We start from the raw sequence: 17230 nt of genomic DNA on the forward strand, positions 1-17230 counted from the left end.
CACTTATTAATCAAACATGATGGGAAAACGCACTAAACAGCAATATGTGCCGGCCACGTGATGACGCAATTACGTACTGACGTAAATAACAACTGAATCATTTTTTGAACCGGTTCTCTAAAATGAACTGTTCAAAAGAACCATTTCGCGGAAATGAGTCTGACTTCCCATCACTGACACTACACAGAGCGCTCATTGATCCTCTCTAGCTAGCTATTTATCTCACACTGATTCCAGTCAGTCAATTCTCCCACTTTTCAGTCAAGCGGCTACTTTCATTATCAAACACTGGCTTGATCTGTCTTTGTGTGTGGATCGACACAATGTCGATTGTTGAAGTGGTTGTGAATGAGAGTACGAATCATTTACTTCTTTACTGAGAAGTATAGAACACACACACACACACACACACACTTCCCGTGTAGTCTTTGTGCTCGGCCTACGGATCAGTGCTGCTGCATTTACGGAATATTCTCCGCTTTACCGGGTGAGTAAATACATTTGTCTGGTATATTCACATTGCTTAACGATGAAAGACGTGTTGGTGTATGTGGCAAGTCAGAGGAAGGCTTTAAACTGATGTTTTATTTCTCTTGTTTGGAGGTGTGGCTAGTTGTGTGGTTGGTTGCTAACGTTTATTTCTGACATGAAAAAGCTGTGTTTCAAGACCTATGTGCTGCCTTGCTAGAGAGCATTGTTGGAATTATATTCACGTCAGTAACATTTGGGGATAGGCATGTGCGGTTTAAAATGTGGATAAGGAGACATTATAGGCAGAATGACTGCCCGAGTCACCATTCACTTTTATTACATGCAAATTCATAATGAAAGTGCATGGTAACTTGCGCTGTCAGTCTCCAACCGTCTGCCTAACATCTCTTTTTTGTGTTTCACGGAAGAAAGAGAGTAACAGGTTTCAAAACCTTAATGACAGATTTTCATTTATAGATTACATGTCTCTTTAAATGCTGCCTACGTAGGCAGCTCACTAGAGTTTGAGACGCAGCCATAGAGACTCAAGTTTATTGACGCTAATTTACTGAAATGACAGCGTGCTGTTTATAAGCTTTCAGCGGGTTTGTAAATGTCAGTGGTTGGGTACACTAGTCAGTGTTCATTCATGTGTGAGTAGATTATCGTGTTTTAAAGGGGGTTTTCGTAAAGTTGTTTGGTGTGCTAGCTGTTAGTTAGCCGCTGCTAACACTGACAACTGCTGTAATCGCAGATCCTAGCAAGAATATTTCTATAGTTTATGTATGTTTGATTACGTACTACCTGCTGTTTAATGTGATTTATTATACGCTATTAATAAATATGTCTAATCTGTGTATATGTTGGTTAATATCAAATGAGTCAGGTTAGGTTTTATACCTGGGATAATTGTGCTGTATTGGATACTTGTAGAGAAACATTGTTCACTAGACAAGCCCTGGATATTATTGTAACTAATAATATAATAACACAATGACACAATATAACCAACAGTATACTAATAATATAATAATAATGACAAGAGAGAGAGATATATGTGTGTATGTATGTATGTATGTGTGTGTTTATATATATATATATATATATATATATATATATATATATATATATATATATATATATATATATATATATATATATATATATATATATATTAGTCAAAATTCATTTAAATATTCCATTGGAATATTTGAATATATTTATAATGCCATGATTAGATAAGTGGCTGTCGTCACTGTTTAAGTGTTTTACTTTGATAAGCTATATGAAAGAATATTAGTGGGTCCTTTGAGCATTTTATTGCATTTTGCATGGTCATGTTTTCTGTCCACACTGATAATAATTTGATGCATAATCTTTTTCAGGAGTGAAAACCTCCCAGACTGTAGGATGCGTGTTGACTGCACCATCAGCTTTGCACGTCTGCGTCTGGCTGCGGATGGCCTGCAGTAGCACAATGACCGACACGTCTACCCGACCCGTACTGAGACACCCTCTAAAGTCCTTCCAATGATATGATAGTAGCCACCTGGATTGCATTCTGTGCCAGCAGGAGCCTCGTGCGGGTTCTACGACTCACCGTAGAACAGCTGCAGTCAGTGCAGTTTTGGCCCAGCCTCTCATCCGGTGGAGCCATGGGGAACAGCTGCGTGTGCAGAGAGGACAGTGATGTGGAGGAGGGATCGGCCCCTCGCAGGCAGCTCAGGCGAGTGGATAACTCAGCGTCTGATCCCCCAGAGGCCAGAGGCAGCCGGCCCAGGGACCCAGTTCGACCACCCCGGCGAGGTCGAGGACCGCACGAGCCACGTCGGAAAAAACAAAACGTGGACGGTTTGGTACTGGACACGCTGGCTGTCATCAGGACACTTGTTGACAAGTGAGTGAACTTTTAATGATGAGGGGATCTGCAAAGATTTGTCATTCATTCTGGGTAGGAATTAATCATGTGTGTCATATCAATTTCAGTTCCCCATTTCTTGTGCGTCAGCAATAACATCACTCCATCTTTGGCTAAAAGCATTGGCTTGCTATTGACGTTGAACATACATTTGCATTGTGGGCTTTTTTTCCCCAGTAATATTGTTTACCACAGGGATGACACAACATCTGCAAGAGCTTTAACTTTTGTAATAACGCAGCTTTTAAATGTGCACATCTTATCCAGAAGCCTGGCAGACCTCTTTAATGAGCATGCCATTATTTATTTATTCATTCGTTTTTGTTAGCACAGCACCACATTTAATCTTAATGTATTGCCCAAGACAGCAGCTTGAAATAACGGAGCGCTTCTTCATGCTTCTTTTAACAATTTGGCTTGATATCAGAATCGCCAGTCACTCTTTCTCTTTGTCACATGTTCTTACACCTTCCTACACAGCCGGCCTACGGCTATCTAATGATGGATGTTCACTTTAGACGAGAAGTTATTCTATGTGGCCATCAGATTTGGTGTCTTTGTCTTATTTTTAAGACCTGCGTTATTACCTGGTTATAATAGTTTATGGTCACTTCCTGTTTGAAATCTCAGATTACAGGGGAGGGACACACACACACACACACACACACACACACACACACACACACACACACACACACTCACACACACAATTTTAGAAAAAAATTTCTTACTGTTTTTTGATTTCAAAGAAAATCACCTAAAGGACACAAGAGGGAGTGTTGTTTTTCTTTTTCTTCTTTTTCTTTTCTTTTCTTTTTTCTCACAGCTGGAATATATTTTGTTTGCTCAACCACATCCTTTGACAGCCGTTTTTACCTGCTTGCACCTGAAACTAGGGCAGGTTGATGTAGCTAGGAAAATCTCTATCATTTCAGACTTTTGAGGATCAATATTTGTCTCAATTTTATGTTTTTACTCTGAAATTCAGTCAATCAGAGGAACCCGTATTCACTATGGTACTTTATGTTATATCACCAGCAAGATCATCACAGATATAACATCCACCCCAACTTGAAACCCAAATACACTCGATTTTGTTAGGCCAGTGGTTCTCAACTAGGGGGTCCGGGGCCCACTGGGGGGCCTCAGCAAACTTCCAAGGGGGCCACAGAATAACATAAATAATTGAATTATATTTAAAAATGAATTGAAAAATCAAAAAAAAAATTTCCCTCTCAATTACTATTGTTTTTTGTAGAATCAGAATCTTGAATTTCATAGAATCGAACTGAATCATGTTTAATTTATTTAATATATCAACACTCCCGGTTTCTGTTAATGAAGATGTTTGAAGACAAGCTATATTGTCATAATTTATATTGAGCAAATTTTTTAGGCCAGTATGGGGGCTTTCAAATAATGTGTTTAGAAAAAAGGGCCGTGGGGCTTTGAGTAAAAAAGGGTGGGTGGGTGGGGGGTGTCTGTTCTGTGCAGAGCAGAAAATCAGTGTTTCTCTAACTAGAACATACCCCTGTGTGACCATTACACAACGATCACACAGCAGTCAGACAAACATGGCTGGGGGCATTAGACCTCTCTCACACTCTCTTCTTCTCTTTTTCAACCACCCTCATAGCTATCTTTTCCTTGTCCTCATTTGCTGTTTGAAAACATCACCCCTAATGCCCACCAACCACTGATTTATGACTGACAAATGAACCACACTGGTGTCACTCCGCAGAGTAGAGGCAAATTTATTTTCCCTGCTTAAATGTCTCTGGTGGTGTTTTGATCGTGCCGGGCTCCCTCCTGGAGCACCTCAAGGGATTTTGCTTTCGCTGCTTAGATTTACTGTTGCAGACCCAGGCTGCAAAATGGATGCATAGACCCTAAAGCCAAAACAACCCCAGCAGCGGCAGTCTGCCCTCCTATAGCAATCCGTCATGTGTCGCACAATCACCCATTATACCATTAGGCTTTCATAACTAATGTCTAGAGCAGCCAAGGTCTAAATAAGATGCTTACACACTCATGCACCCAGGGTATGAGGCACACTGGCAAACATTTTCTATATTAGGTTGCTCTACTTTTTTTAAATTAACTTTTGTATTTGTTCTTTTTTTGTTTCAGTGACCAAGAGCCGCCGTACTCCATGATCACACTGCATGAGATGGCAGAGACAGGTGAGTCTAGGACACCTAAAATGCTGTGTTCAATACTTATATTCTTAAAGGCACAACAAATAAGATTTTTGGATTAAAATATCCAAAAACCACTAGAACAATGTTATATATTTTGTTGACATGTGTACTTGCATTATCCAAAATGTTTCCAAGAAGGCTTAAATCCAGAGAAAAAAGCAATTTTAACCAGGATACGGACCGTGTCCGTGCGTCGCCTATCAATGACATCATACCCGCGTTATCCTCTGTTTCCGTTTTTATTTTGTACAAACCATGGAAACACCAAAGATGCTTTAATATATTATGTGTTTTATTAAACTGGTGAGCAACTGTTTGGATTCATTCATCGACAGAAAACGAATCATTGTTATATAGCTCAACACAGTTAGTCTTATTGTTTAAATCTTTTTTCTTGATTTACCGCGAGTACCATGTTTTACCATGCCTAATATCGATCTTGCTTACTGCAGTGTGCAACAAGTGTGTCATAGTAGCCGCCGAGCGAACGAGTAGCCTTATAACACAACTCTCAACACACTCAAATGTATGTGATATGATAAAACAGTGCTGCGTTACCCAACATACACTTGACCGGAAGAAGCGCAAGCGGTCGTCTGCGGCATAATAAAAGCTCAGCGAAATCAAGGCATCATCAAGCTACGCCTTTGCTTTGAATAAGCAACCTCTAGTGACGAAATATTGCAAATTGTGGCTTTAACGCTATATGCTAGAATAAGCGAGTTGACTTTCACTTTTTGCTAATGCTCATCAATTTGTCTCAACCAAGATTGCATATGGTTTATGGGACTCACAAAGTTTATTTCCTATAAATATAGGTATTGTAATCACATTTGTACTGTAAAATAGTTTTTTTTTCTTTCTTAAATATTTAAAATATATTACAATAGAAATGTTTCTTATTTTGTTTATTTTTATATAATAATGTTTTTATTATTGTTATTTATTTAATAGTAATATTGATATGTAGTCACAAAAATTTTGACCAAAATGTGCAGACCAACAAACAACCTGTAGCTTTTTTAATTCATTAATTAATTTATTTTTATTAAGAAAATCACATTGCAATCACAATTTTTTTCAGAAAATAATTCGTATCCCCCCAAATCGTGCAGCTCGACCACCTCCAGAGATCGGATTGCTACCAATTTAAAATTCTTTTATGAGGGTCATTTTATGATTGGACAGCTCTTCAACGCATGACGTCTAAAAAAAAACATAAAATACCTGAAGAGAGCAATCTGTTAGCATTCCCATTCATCTCAATGGTAGATGCTTGAACCTAGATGGTGCCATCCTTGCTTCGCAGGCATTCAAAATTTGAACTGATCACCTGAGCTCTAATTATTACCAAATAATCTGGAATCGCAGTTTGGTGTGCAGTCAGAAGCCCTTCGCCGTCATTCTTTTCTGCTTTGTTAAATGATGTCTAATTCATCTACTAAAATAAAAAGAAAAAAGTAAAATGTTGACTTTTTTGATAGAATGAGTAGCTACATTTGAATAGTTATCAGTGTGGAAACAACATGGTTATTAGCCGAAGTGCGAAACCTTGACTCCCTGGTTCCCAACTTGTTTTTTTTTCCGTCAGGGGAACAAGTGCAGCTTGTTGTGACCCTCTGGCTACTGATTAAGTTATTAGGTTGTTAATCTAACAGCGGAAGCTGTGGAAGCTCTGTGTGTATTATTGACGGCTCCTTTTGAAGTTTAGCTTGTGCCCTGTGCTACCATTGTCATGCCGTCGCTCTTGTTCTGTTACATTAGCTGAAGTTAGTGGGTCACGGCTCAGCTCCAGACTTTAAAGTCCCTCAGAGTCTCACAAACGCAGGAACAAAGACGGTGTATGATCGTGTGTATAAGCTACACTGCTTGTGCGTGATTACAAGGGCAGTGCGCTGCTGTTTCGTTACTTACCATTTTTGCAAACAAATTTACTCCGTATCTTTAATTTAAAATATTGAATTACTCGTGGATGTTACCTGTACTGCTGGTGTACTGATGTAAGGCTGAGGGGTTGTTTGGGTCTGTAATGGATCAGACTCTAATCAGGGGTCAAAATTTAGCAAGGTCATGTGCGGGTCGCCAGCTTGCCTCTTTTCTTGTGCCATTGCCAAAGCCTCCATGACTGTTGATTTTATTTATACGTGCATCTGTTGCTCCGAGCTGAGCCTGCATGTTGTGGTTTGAGACTCTGTGGCGTCAGGTGGCTGCTAAGAGCTTCATGCAGGAGTGAACAGGTGGAAACGTTACCCTGGGCTTTAAGACTGAGCTCAAAACTCCCTGAAGAGAATTTCACTGTAGTATAATGTATAGTAATTTTAGCAATTTATCTCATTTGGTCATCATCATCATCATAGACCATCTGCTCTCAAGATGTTGGCATTAGCCTTTGGAAAAACCCATATCAGTCGAACAATAACTTTCAATGGTGTTTGAAAGCATAGTCATAATAATGGCTCGGTAATACACAAAGCATGTCGCATAGACTGATCTTCTGTTTGTTCTTCCCCATCCTCTTTTGTCTCTTTCCCTCTCTGTTTCTCCCACTAGATGATGGCTGGTTGGAAGTGGTGCAGTCTTTGATTAGGGTAATTCCTCTGGATGACCCACTAGGACCGGCCGTAATAACCCTTCTACTGGATGAATGCCCTTTGCCCACCAAAGTGAGTTCACATCTGCATTACCACACAACATTGACTTCCATATTATATTTCCATCTCTCTTCTCACTAATGGGCAGTAATGCAGCTCTATTTTTGTTAGCACTTTGCAAATGGATCACAACATTTCCAAAGTATTTGAGTTTATGCTGCTTTTGTTTAAAATTCCTCTCTCCATCTTTTATTGATATCAGCAGACACTTCATTTTTAGTCCTGAAATGTTTCTTTTTCTCACTTTATGTTGGATACCAAGATAAAAACTGTTTATAGTTTCTGTTTACAGTTTATAATTCAGACAGAATTGCGCATTAAGGCAGATTTTATGATGCTATAACTGTTTTTGTACTCATGCCAAATTTATAATTAATTTGTTATTAATTGTCCTCTTTTAGCTTATTACATTTTTTGGGGGGTAAAGTATTTAATTCATTATATTATCTACGAAGTAACTTTATTGTGATTTATATATCATTAAGATTTTTTAAAAAGAAAATGTATATTTTTATTCTGCAAGGATGCATTAAATTGAAGAAAAAAGACGAAAGATGAAAAAATAAATGCTGTTTCTTTGAACTTTGTATTCATCAAAGAATCCTGAAAAGAGAGAGAGAAAAAAACAGGCTTCCCACAAAAACAGTGTTTTCAACATTGATAATAAGAAATGTTTCTTGAACACCAAATCAGGATATTAGAATAATTTCTGAAGAATCACGTAACACTGAAAATCCAGCTCTGCCATTAAATGCATTACATTTTAAAATATATTAAAATATAAAACTTGTATTATTTTAAATTTGTATTTTTTTGTATTTGTTTTTGTAATTTGTATTTTTGATACAAAAAAAAATCCTTGGTGAGCATAAGAGACTTCTTTCAATAGCATAAAAAAAATTCGGACCCATTTATAAATTCAAGCATTGATGAAGAGTTCATTGTCTTGTTAGGATGCTCTGCAGAAGTTGTCGGACATGTTGAATCTGAGTGCTGCTGTGGCGCGTCAGGATGCCCTCATCCCGGCTAAACACCGCAACACCACAGCAGTCCTGGGCTGTCTGGCTGAGAAACTGGCTGGTAAGGGACATCTCACACAAGCAGACACACTACATTTGATGTCCAGTTATTTCTAAGAATTACATATAAAGATTTTAAAATGGTTTAAAGTGAATCCTAGATCTGTTGCATCTTGTTTTACGTCATCTTTGCACTAGCATCTCTGAAGCTAAAGAGCTGAGTTTACAGTCTGTGAAGAGCTGTCATGCCTGAGCATGCTGCAGGCTCTCCTTAGAGGCCTGTGATTTGACAGCTCTGCTGAGGCTGCACACACAAATGCATGCACACACTGTCCAGTTCTCTCTGTTTGAAGATACGTGCTTCTGTTTTTAAGGTCAAACACATTGCCCAAAGGAATCATTTGGTTAATACTGGAGTACTTCATCTTTTTACTCTTCCGTCCACAGGTCCAGCGAGCATTGCGCTCCTCAGCCCTGGAACTCTGGAGTACTTACTTGAGAGTTTGGTAAGAGAATTATTATTACACATACTGACTAACAGGATAGTTATTAAAGGGGTCACATCATGGAAAACTGAATTTTCTTTCTTCTTTTGAGTAAATTTTTTTCATAGATTTATTCTGTAACATTCACAATGCAAAGCTTACTTGTCAGTCCACTGAAAAAGACTTGCAAAATAGGTTAATTTAAAAAGTTAGTTAAATTAGTTAAAAAGTTAAATGATGTCACAGCCATGAGCACATTAACATACACCACCGTTCAAAATGTTGGGGTCAGTAAGGCTAATTAATACTTTGTTTCAGAAAATATGCATTAAAATGATCAAAAGTGACAGTAAAGACATTTATAATGCTTTAAAAGATTTCTATTTTAAATATGTTCTGTTCTTTTGAAATTTCTATACATCAAAGAATCCTGAAAAATACAGTTACGCTGCACAAGTGTTTTTAAGATTGATAATAATGTTTCTTGAGCACCAAATCAGCATATTTGAATGATTTCTGAAGGACAAAAATAGAAAATGTTTAATATAAATAATATCTCACAATATTGCTGTTTTTACTGTATTTTTTTATCAATTAAATGCAGCCTTGGTGAGCATTAGAGACTTTAATAAAAAATTGTACTGACCCCAAACTTTTGTTGCTTTCTGCATTTCCATCGCGGTCTAAAGTACTGTGAAGATTAGTCCGGTGACGTACGTAGGACTGCGTGTGACTTTCCAGAGCTCACTGGATTTCGTCCTCCGCAAATAAACTTAATATATCCTGAACCTCGTCGTCGGTCCATCGGTCATATTTTTTAAACTCCATTGTTGATTTGAATAGCAAAGAACTCTGACTGCACGCACCACAACAGACTTTTAATTTGAAATAAAATGCTGCTTGATCTAAACCAATCAGCATGTTCAGCGCCCAAGTCCCATCCCCGAATGTTCCTGAACTTTGAAAAAGTACTACCTCGCAAGCAGGGCCGTTTTGAGGGGAAATGTTTACCCGGAATGTCATTTAGACCCTGGTTCCTGCGGTCGAAACACACCGAGTACCACCCTAAAGTCCCTAATTCCTGGGGAAACGCGGCTATAGTGTATAATCGCTTGCATCACATTAAATTATGAATCTTTTAACATTATTAGTGGACTATTTTATTTGTAAAAATGTAAATGCTCAAAAGTGTAGAATATGGCCCCATTAAAGCTCATCTGAACAGTGCCTCCTTCCAGTTTGGAGTCTGAGATCATCTTAATTCCTAGTTTTGCATGATTGTTTTAATGCTGGTATCATAGCCATTAATGTGGTCTTATTGGTGTTCTAGAGCTCTGAAGCCCATCCCACTGTCATGCTGTTTGCTCTCATCGCTTTGGAGAAGTTCTCTCAAACCAGTAAGTCTTAACTGGTGTTATTTCAAAATGTTCAAACAGGCACTTTTTTGGAAAGAAAAGGCACTTTATTGAGAGCCTGTCTTTGTCTCAGGTGAAAACAAGTTAACAGTGTCGGAATCGTGTATCAGTGACCGTTTGTCTGTTCTGGAGTCCTGGGCAGATCATCCAGACTACCTAAAGCGTCAAGTGGGCTTCTGTGCCCAGTGGAGTCTTGATAACCTCTGTGAGTAACTTTCAGTGCAATGGCATGCATAACTTTTTTTCGAATGTTAATAAGGACTACTACTGTTTTGTAGCTTTTCCTGAGATGTTTTAAATGAAGAAGAACCTAAGAAATAAACATTTTCCACAGAATATTAAATCTTTTTGGTATATTTCCTTCTGAATTGTGTGCACTTTCTATGGTATGGCATAGTGAAAAAAACTATTAGTATTAATAATTAGCTTAACTGTTTGTATTTTGTGATAGTTTTGTGGATTTAAGTCAAATATTATATTAATATGCTTGTATATTGTGTCTCACTGATAATTTAATCTTTGTTTACCCTTTGGCCCATAGTTATTAAAGAGGGACGCCAGTTTACCTATGAGAAGGTCAACTTAATCAATATCAACGCCATGCTGAACAGTAATGACGTCAGCGAATATCTCAAGATATCTCCTACTGGACTTGAGGTGAGAGAAACACCATTATTGTAATTGTGGGTAACATCTTACAATATCTAAATCCATTTAGCAGAATGTGTTTAACAGAATGGAACAAACTGCACTATTATTGGTAGCTAAAAAACATTTATTCAGAGCTCTCACAAAATGCAAATTAAAAAAAGCAAACAGAAACCAATTAAATGGACACACAGGACATGAGGGACTATAAACAAAACCTCTTGTTCACTTCTGTACCAATTCTAAGCATGCCTTAACACAGTGGTTCTCAAACATTTTCTGCTTGGCCCTCTTTTGTGGAGAAATCTGCTGACTGTACACTCTCTCTTAAGCAAGGCTCAGACTACAGGAGTCTTTAAATCTTAACAGATTGTGAAATATGGTTGCATGCCCCCCTTTTTATGACTCCCAGTTTGGGAACCACTGCCTTAACATGTTCACCTACTGTGGAAGAACAACTAGTTATAACCTTAAAAAAAAACAAGCAATGTATTGTGATAAGTTTATCCATCAATCTTAAAAATGTATGTCTAACGTGAGCTATAATTTTTTCCTCAGGCACGTTGTGATGCGTCATCATTTGAGAGCGTCCGCTGCACGTTCTGTGTGGATTCGGGGGTTTGGTACTATGAGGTCACGGTTATCACCTCTGGCGTCATGCAAATTGGCTGGGCAACCAAGGACAGCAAGTTTCTTAACCATGTGCGTTTCTGGTTATGTTTAGATATTTGTGCTTTCACTCATTCTTAGTTTTATATTCTCATATTTACACGAAGAGCACAGTGTTTATATGAACATTCCTATTTGATATACACGGTGCTGAGAATTTAATTTAATTTGATACAATATACACTACCGTTCAGAAATTTGGGATCACTATGATGTTTTGTTGGTAAGAATTCAGCAAGGATGCTTGATCAAAAATGACAGTAAAAGACACTGATAATAAATGCTGTTCTTTTTAGCTTTTTCTATTCATCAAAGAATCCTGAAAAATGCATTCGTTTCCACAAAAATATTGAGCAGCACGAATGTTTTCAACACTGATAAGCATATTACAATGATTTCTGAAGGATCATGTGACACTGAAGACTGGAGTAATGATGCTAGAAATTCAGCTTTGATATGACAGGAATAAATTACATTTTTAAATATATAAAAAAATAGAAAATAGTAATGTGAAATTGTAATAATTTTTCACAGTATTATTTGTTTTGACTGGATTATTGATCAAATAAATACAGACTTGATAAGCGTAAGAGACTTATTTCAAAAACATAAAAAAAACTCTTACTAACCCCAAACTTTTATGTGGTAGTGTATATTTAAAACAAAACTAGTGGCCTGTTATATACAATTATTTTATTTGGTATATTAAAAACAAAAGAATTATGTATCACATAACTGAAGAAAGAAACTGTAGTGATGGAGAACATATTTGCGTGTTTGTACAGGAGGGTTATGGGATTGGAGATGATGAGTACTCATGTGCGTATGATGGCTGCAGGCAGCTGATCTGGTACAACGCTCGCAGTAAACCTCACTCCCACCCCTGCTGGAAAGAAGGTTTGTGCGGAGCTTCCTGTTCAGCACATAAGTTCTTCAATTATTTGATGATTTGTTACATTTAGTGATTTCGTCATTTTAGAAAAAAAAGTTGTTTGCAAAGATTTGTGAGCAGTGTTCTCTGGAATTTCTAGGTGATGCCATAGGCTTCCTGCTGGACCTCAGCAAGAAGCAGATGATTTTCTATCTAAACGGACACCAGCTGCCTCCTGAGAAGCAGGTGTTCTCCTCTGCCACGTAAGCAAGACTCAAATTCTTTACCACAAGACTCAAAAACAAATCTTTATGGAGCTTTTTGAACACTTGCTTTACCTTGTCTTAGGTCTGGCTTTTTCGCTGCAGCCAGTTTCATGTCCTATCAACAGTGTGAGTTCAACTTCGGAGCCAAGCCCTTCCGCCACCCCCCCTCCATCAAATTCAACACATTTAATGAGTTTGCCTCGCTCGCATCAGACGAGAAAATCATTCTGCCCAGGTTTGCACTGTTTATTAGATTTCTGTACACAGAGCAAATGATCAATGACTGTTATGTTGTGAATGCGAATAATGTATTAGTTATAACCTAAAGCAGGTGACTTGTACCATTCATGCCAAACAAAGCACATAAAATTGCTCTTTTTTTATTTCAGACACAGGCGTCTGGCTTTGCTCAAGCAGGTTAGCATCAGAGATAACTGCTGCACCCTCTGCTGTGACCAGATGGCAGACACTGAACTGAGACCCTGTTTGCACAGGTACAAAGTTCAGCATACTGAAGCAGTGTTTACACCACTGGGTTTATGGGTAAAGGGATGCTCACAGTTTGCTCAACAAAGCTGGATTAGTGTGCTTGGCTGAATTGGATTAGATAAAACCAACTGTTGCTATGAGAATTAAGACATTTAGAACATATTTATTTTTATTCTAGATTTTACCCTCTTGCCTTAAGCCAAAATGAGCGAAGTAAGATAATAAACCTATTAGTAATTTCATTGTGGTGTGTTATTAAAGGGATAGTTCACCCAAAAATGAAAATTCTGTCATCATTTACTCACCCTCAAGTTGTTCCAAACCTGTATGAGTTTCTTTGTTCTGCTGAACACAAAAAAAAAACAATTTTGAAGAGTGTTTGTAACAAAGCAGATAGAGCAACCATTGACTACCATAGTATTTTTTCCCTACTATGGTAGTCAATGGTTGCTCTATCTGCTCTATCAGAAGAACAAAGAAACTCATACAGGTTTGGAACAACTTGAGGGTGAGTAAATGATGACAGAATTTTCATTTTTGGGTGAACTATCCCTTTAAAGGGTACATAACACACACAGTTTCTGCCAATCTCATGTTAATCTTGAGGACCTATAGAGTAGTGTTGCATCCTTCATATCTCCGAAGAGACTGAAGTTTTCTGATTTATAAAAGACATATACACTGTATAGAGCCCTGCATTTCTGCACTTTTTTTTATGCCCCTGGGGCCGGGCTTCGGGACAATTTTCACGTCATACCTCAAACGCGGGACGCATTTTAGACAAAATTGTTATAGGCTATATTTGACATGTTGTAGTCAGTTATGGCGGCGATATGCAACACGCATCGTCGCAAATGAGTAAAGCAAGCCAACACGCAAACTGCCGCAAGTGAAACTGAAAATAGGCTAAGTCTTAGATGCTCAAAAACACAATCATCTTCATTAAAACTAATGACACTAAATGATCTCACCAGTGCTTAGGTCGCTCTTTCTCATATTGCGGTCTTTAATCTTGAAATTAGCTGATAAATAAAATGCAGCTCATATATTTTGCTTTCGTTGATGTGAACTCCGTTAAATGTACATATAGCGCGGGAATTGAAGATCGGACTTATATTCATTTTGCGGAGAGGTATAAGGTAAGACAACCTGCATGTTTTTTATTTTTTGTTTTGTTTAGATTGTGTAGTCAGTTTCGTTTGCGAGCGCCATTGCGAGCAGCAGAAGCCTGCCTCAGTCAGCTTGTCAAAAATAGCCTTTTACTGTGGTGGTGATAGTAGGTTTAACGTTTAAACTAACATTGTGACGCTTGAAGTGTTTTCTATCTATGGGTTTTATTATAGGCAAGACAAGTCAAGTGTTGATTTGAGAGGCTAAATTGATCAAACGTGGTAAACTCACTGCTGGCCGCTTGGTCATCACTTTAAAAAACTTTAATTTAACAATAAAAAAAATGCTTCAAACATTTTTATAAATTAACTTAATAAAGAAACCAAACTAAATATAACTACTTTGACATTAAAAACAAAACTGAACTATTTTAATGGCTGCAACAGTAGTGTAATGGGGAGGATAAAAAAAAAAAAAACAGGGGCTCCAGCGGACTCGGGCCGAGAATTTTGATAAGTTGTCAGACATGGGCCAGGCCAGGGCCTCAGCGTCTCGGGCCAGGGCCGGGTTAGGGCCTAGATTTGAGGCCCGTTCAGGGCTCTAACGTTGTACCGATTCATTCCAAAAACTGCCAAACTCGTGGAGGCGTGCACCGTGCAGTGGGCGGAGCTAAAGAGTCACGAGCAAAGCACACACATACACAATACAGCATGGCACTGCCCTGTAACCCGAATGAAGCTCGTTGATGGCCGTGCTCTTGCGCTCGCTCTGGTTGATGTGTGCACGCGTTCATCTGGGAGAAGTGCCTTTACAAGGAATTCCGCCCTTTATGCCGTCATACAGCACCATACTCAAAAAATGTTTTCCGAAACTTAAAGGAGAATCCAACTCTTTAACAGTGTAAATAAGTCTGAAGAATGCATGAAATGGCATTAGACCCCCACTTTAATGAACTCCACAGTAACCTGATAGTTATTGTTATATGCCTTTGTTTCATAATCGTAAGTAGCCAATTATTGTTCATTAAATGTGACGTAAGAAGCCTATAGAGTGCAGCAGTCGGGGACCTGAAGTAAAAATCCTGTTAATTTTTTCATTAGAATGAATTGATTTTTAATGATAACTTGTAAACTGTTAAAGATAGACCTACTGTGATCTATGAGGTTGTTAATCTGTGATATTTGCTTTTTTGTTTAAGCCATCAGCCTGCATTGCTTCAATTTATTTTTTAAATAGTCATGTTTAACAGTGAAATTCCTGGTGGAGAAACTAAATTACCCACAATTCTGCTAAATATTTTTTTTTATGTTTTTTTTTTTTAATTCGACTGTCATTTGCAGTGCCTCATTGGATTGTAGTTCTTTTACCTCATTCCCTCTTTTATCCATAACTTTTTTCTTTTTGTCTGATTTTTAAGTACTTTTTTGCTTCAAATCAAATATTGTAATGTTGTGATTGGTTCATGGCTTATAACTTAATTAATGGGAAAAATATGAGTGATTATTATATTATAATGGAAAATTTTTATTTTATATTTAACAGAGTTATTAAAATATTAGGGTTTTTTAAGATTGAATCAGTCAAGTGATTTAATGGGCCATTTAAACCTATTGTTGATTACTGTTATATCAGCTCTTTGTGCTGAATAATTTACTCATCTTCTGTTTCTCTTGTGTTATGTCTTCAGTGGGATGTGTATGGAGTGTGCCTTACAGCTGGAAACGTGCCCACTGTGTCGCCAAGACATCCAGACACGAGTCAGACTCATTTCCCACGTGTCCTGACATCAGCCCACCAGCCCTAGATGTGGACTTTCCCCCCTCAAGTTTCCATCCTGTCCAGTCCCCTCTGTCTGAGAGATCAACCTGACCAATTGAATCATGATGCTGTCTCAGGATTGGATGCAGTGGTGTGGACCTTTTGAAAGATGGAGTAGACCTTCCTTAAAACTGGAGGGAAGAAGAGAGTGAACACTACACTGTTGCACTCCAAGAATGCCCCAATCAGAGGGCGGTGAGCAAACCTGGAGGTTAAAAGGCTTCTGGGAATTTTTAATCTACTTTTCCAGGAACAGATAAATTATGGAACAAATGCGTCCGTCACATGCTGATCTGTCTTTGAGTTTCTCCCCTCAAGCTCTGGTCAGGGTCTACTGTGTGTCTTTTCAGAGTTGTTAAATATATATATGTGACTTCCCTCATCTGTTTTTTTTTTTTTTTTTTGGAATTCCAAGTTACAATCTCAACAGGAAACAGCAGTCGTGTCTTAACCACTTTGTTTCCTCTTAATGTTCATGCCTGCCTCAGAAAACCAATTATTATACCCCTCCCATCAGACTTGATTGTACTTGAAACTGTTCTGATTTGATTGCCCCACATTCTGAATATGATTGCAAAATGTCTTGATGAATCAAGACTGTGATATTTTTGTTTTTTTAATAATAGTATTTTACGTTGATGTATAATGCAAAGTCCATTTAGAAATAAATGAAGCCAAATTACATTAGGTAAAATGATAGAATTGAGTGAGAACTGATTCCATCAGACTAAAAGGCAATCCTTAGATGAGATTTGGGGTAATTTCATGTGTTTTCTGCCATGGTTAATGCACATATCAGTGTCCTAATGCTGCTGATGCTAAATGTGAACTTTCTTAAGCAGTTATAGAGACTGAAATCTCCAACGCTCCCAAAGATAAGAGAGTATGATTGAATTAAGAATCTTTCATTTTTTTTAATTGTGATGTTTGTAATAAATGTCTGTTTTATGTGCTGCATGATTGTCGTTATCTGACATTATTTACTAATTTCAACAGTGATTTGCATTCATTTCAAAATACAAACGCGCCCAAGAGCTAAATTTAACTATAAAGTGATATATTATCTGTTGAGAATTGCATTTCTGAGTAACTAAATGATGGCCGCATGCCTCATAGACCTAAGCAATACTAAAAACACACACATTTAAACCTTTATTTATTTTGTGAGAAGGACTGAGCAGGCTGTGTGATGACGTCAT

At 37.8% G+C, this 17230-nt stretch overlaps 1 protein-coding gene across 2 annotated transcripts; it reads left to right on the forward strand.

Moving 5' to 3' along the window:
- Positions 1-161: 161 nt before the first annotated feature.
- Positions 162-17100, forward strand: rspry1 (ring finger and SPRY domain containing 1). Of its 2 annotated transcripts, none has more exons than XM_079825147.1 (15): positions 162-487; positions 1857-2368; positions 4520-4572; positions 7141-7253; positions 8195-8321; positions 8708-8766; positions 10076-10142; positions 10234-10365; positions 10702-10817; positions 11367-11510; positions 12263-12374; positions 12509-12611; positions 12697-12849; positions 13004-13108; positions 15901-17100. In XM_079825147.1, the coding sequence occupies exons 2-15, from the start codon at positions 2007-2009 to the stop codon at positions 15995-15997; spliced, it is 1743 nt and encodes a 580-aa protein (XP_079681273.1). In that variant the 5' UTR covers positions 162-487; positions 1857-2006; the 3' UTR covers positions 15998-17100. The 2 variants fall into 2 exon arrangements, with proteins under 2 accessions (XP_079681273.1, XP_079681274.1); XM_079825148.1 differs by lacking the exon at positions 162-487 and adding an exon at positions 988-1124.
- The last annotated feature ends 130 nt before the right edge of the window (positions 17101-17230 follow it).

The sequence above is a fragment of the Gobio gobio genome (assembly GCF_949357685.1).
Source record: "Gobio gobio genome assembly, chromosome: 9".
Taxonomy (NCBI): domain Eukaryota; kingdom Metazoa; phylum Chordata; class Actinopteri; order Cypriniformes; family Gobionidae; genus Gobio; species Gobio gobio.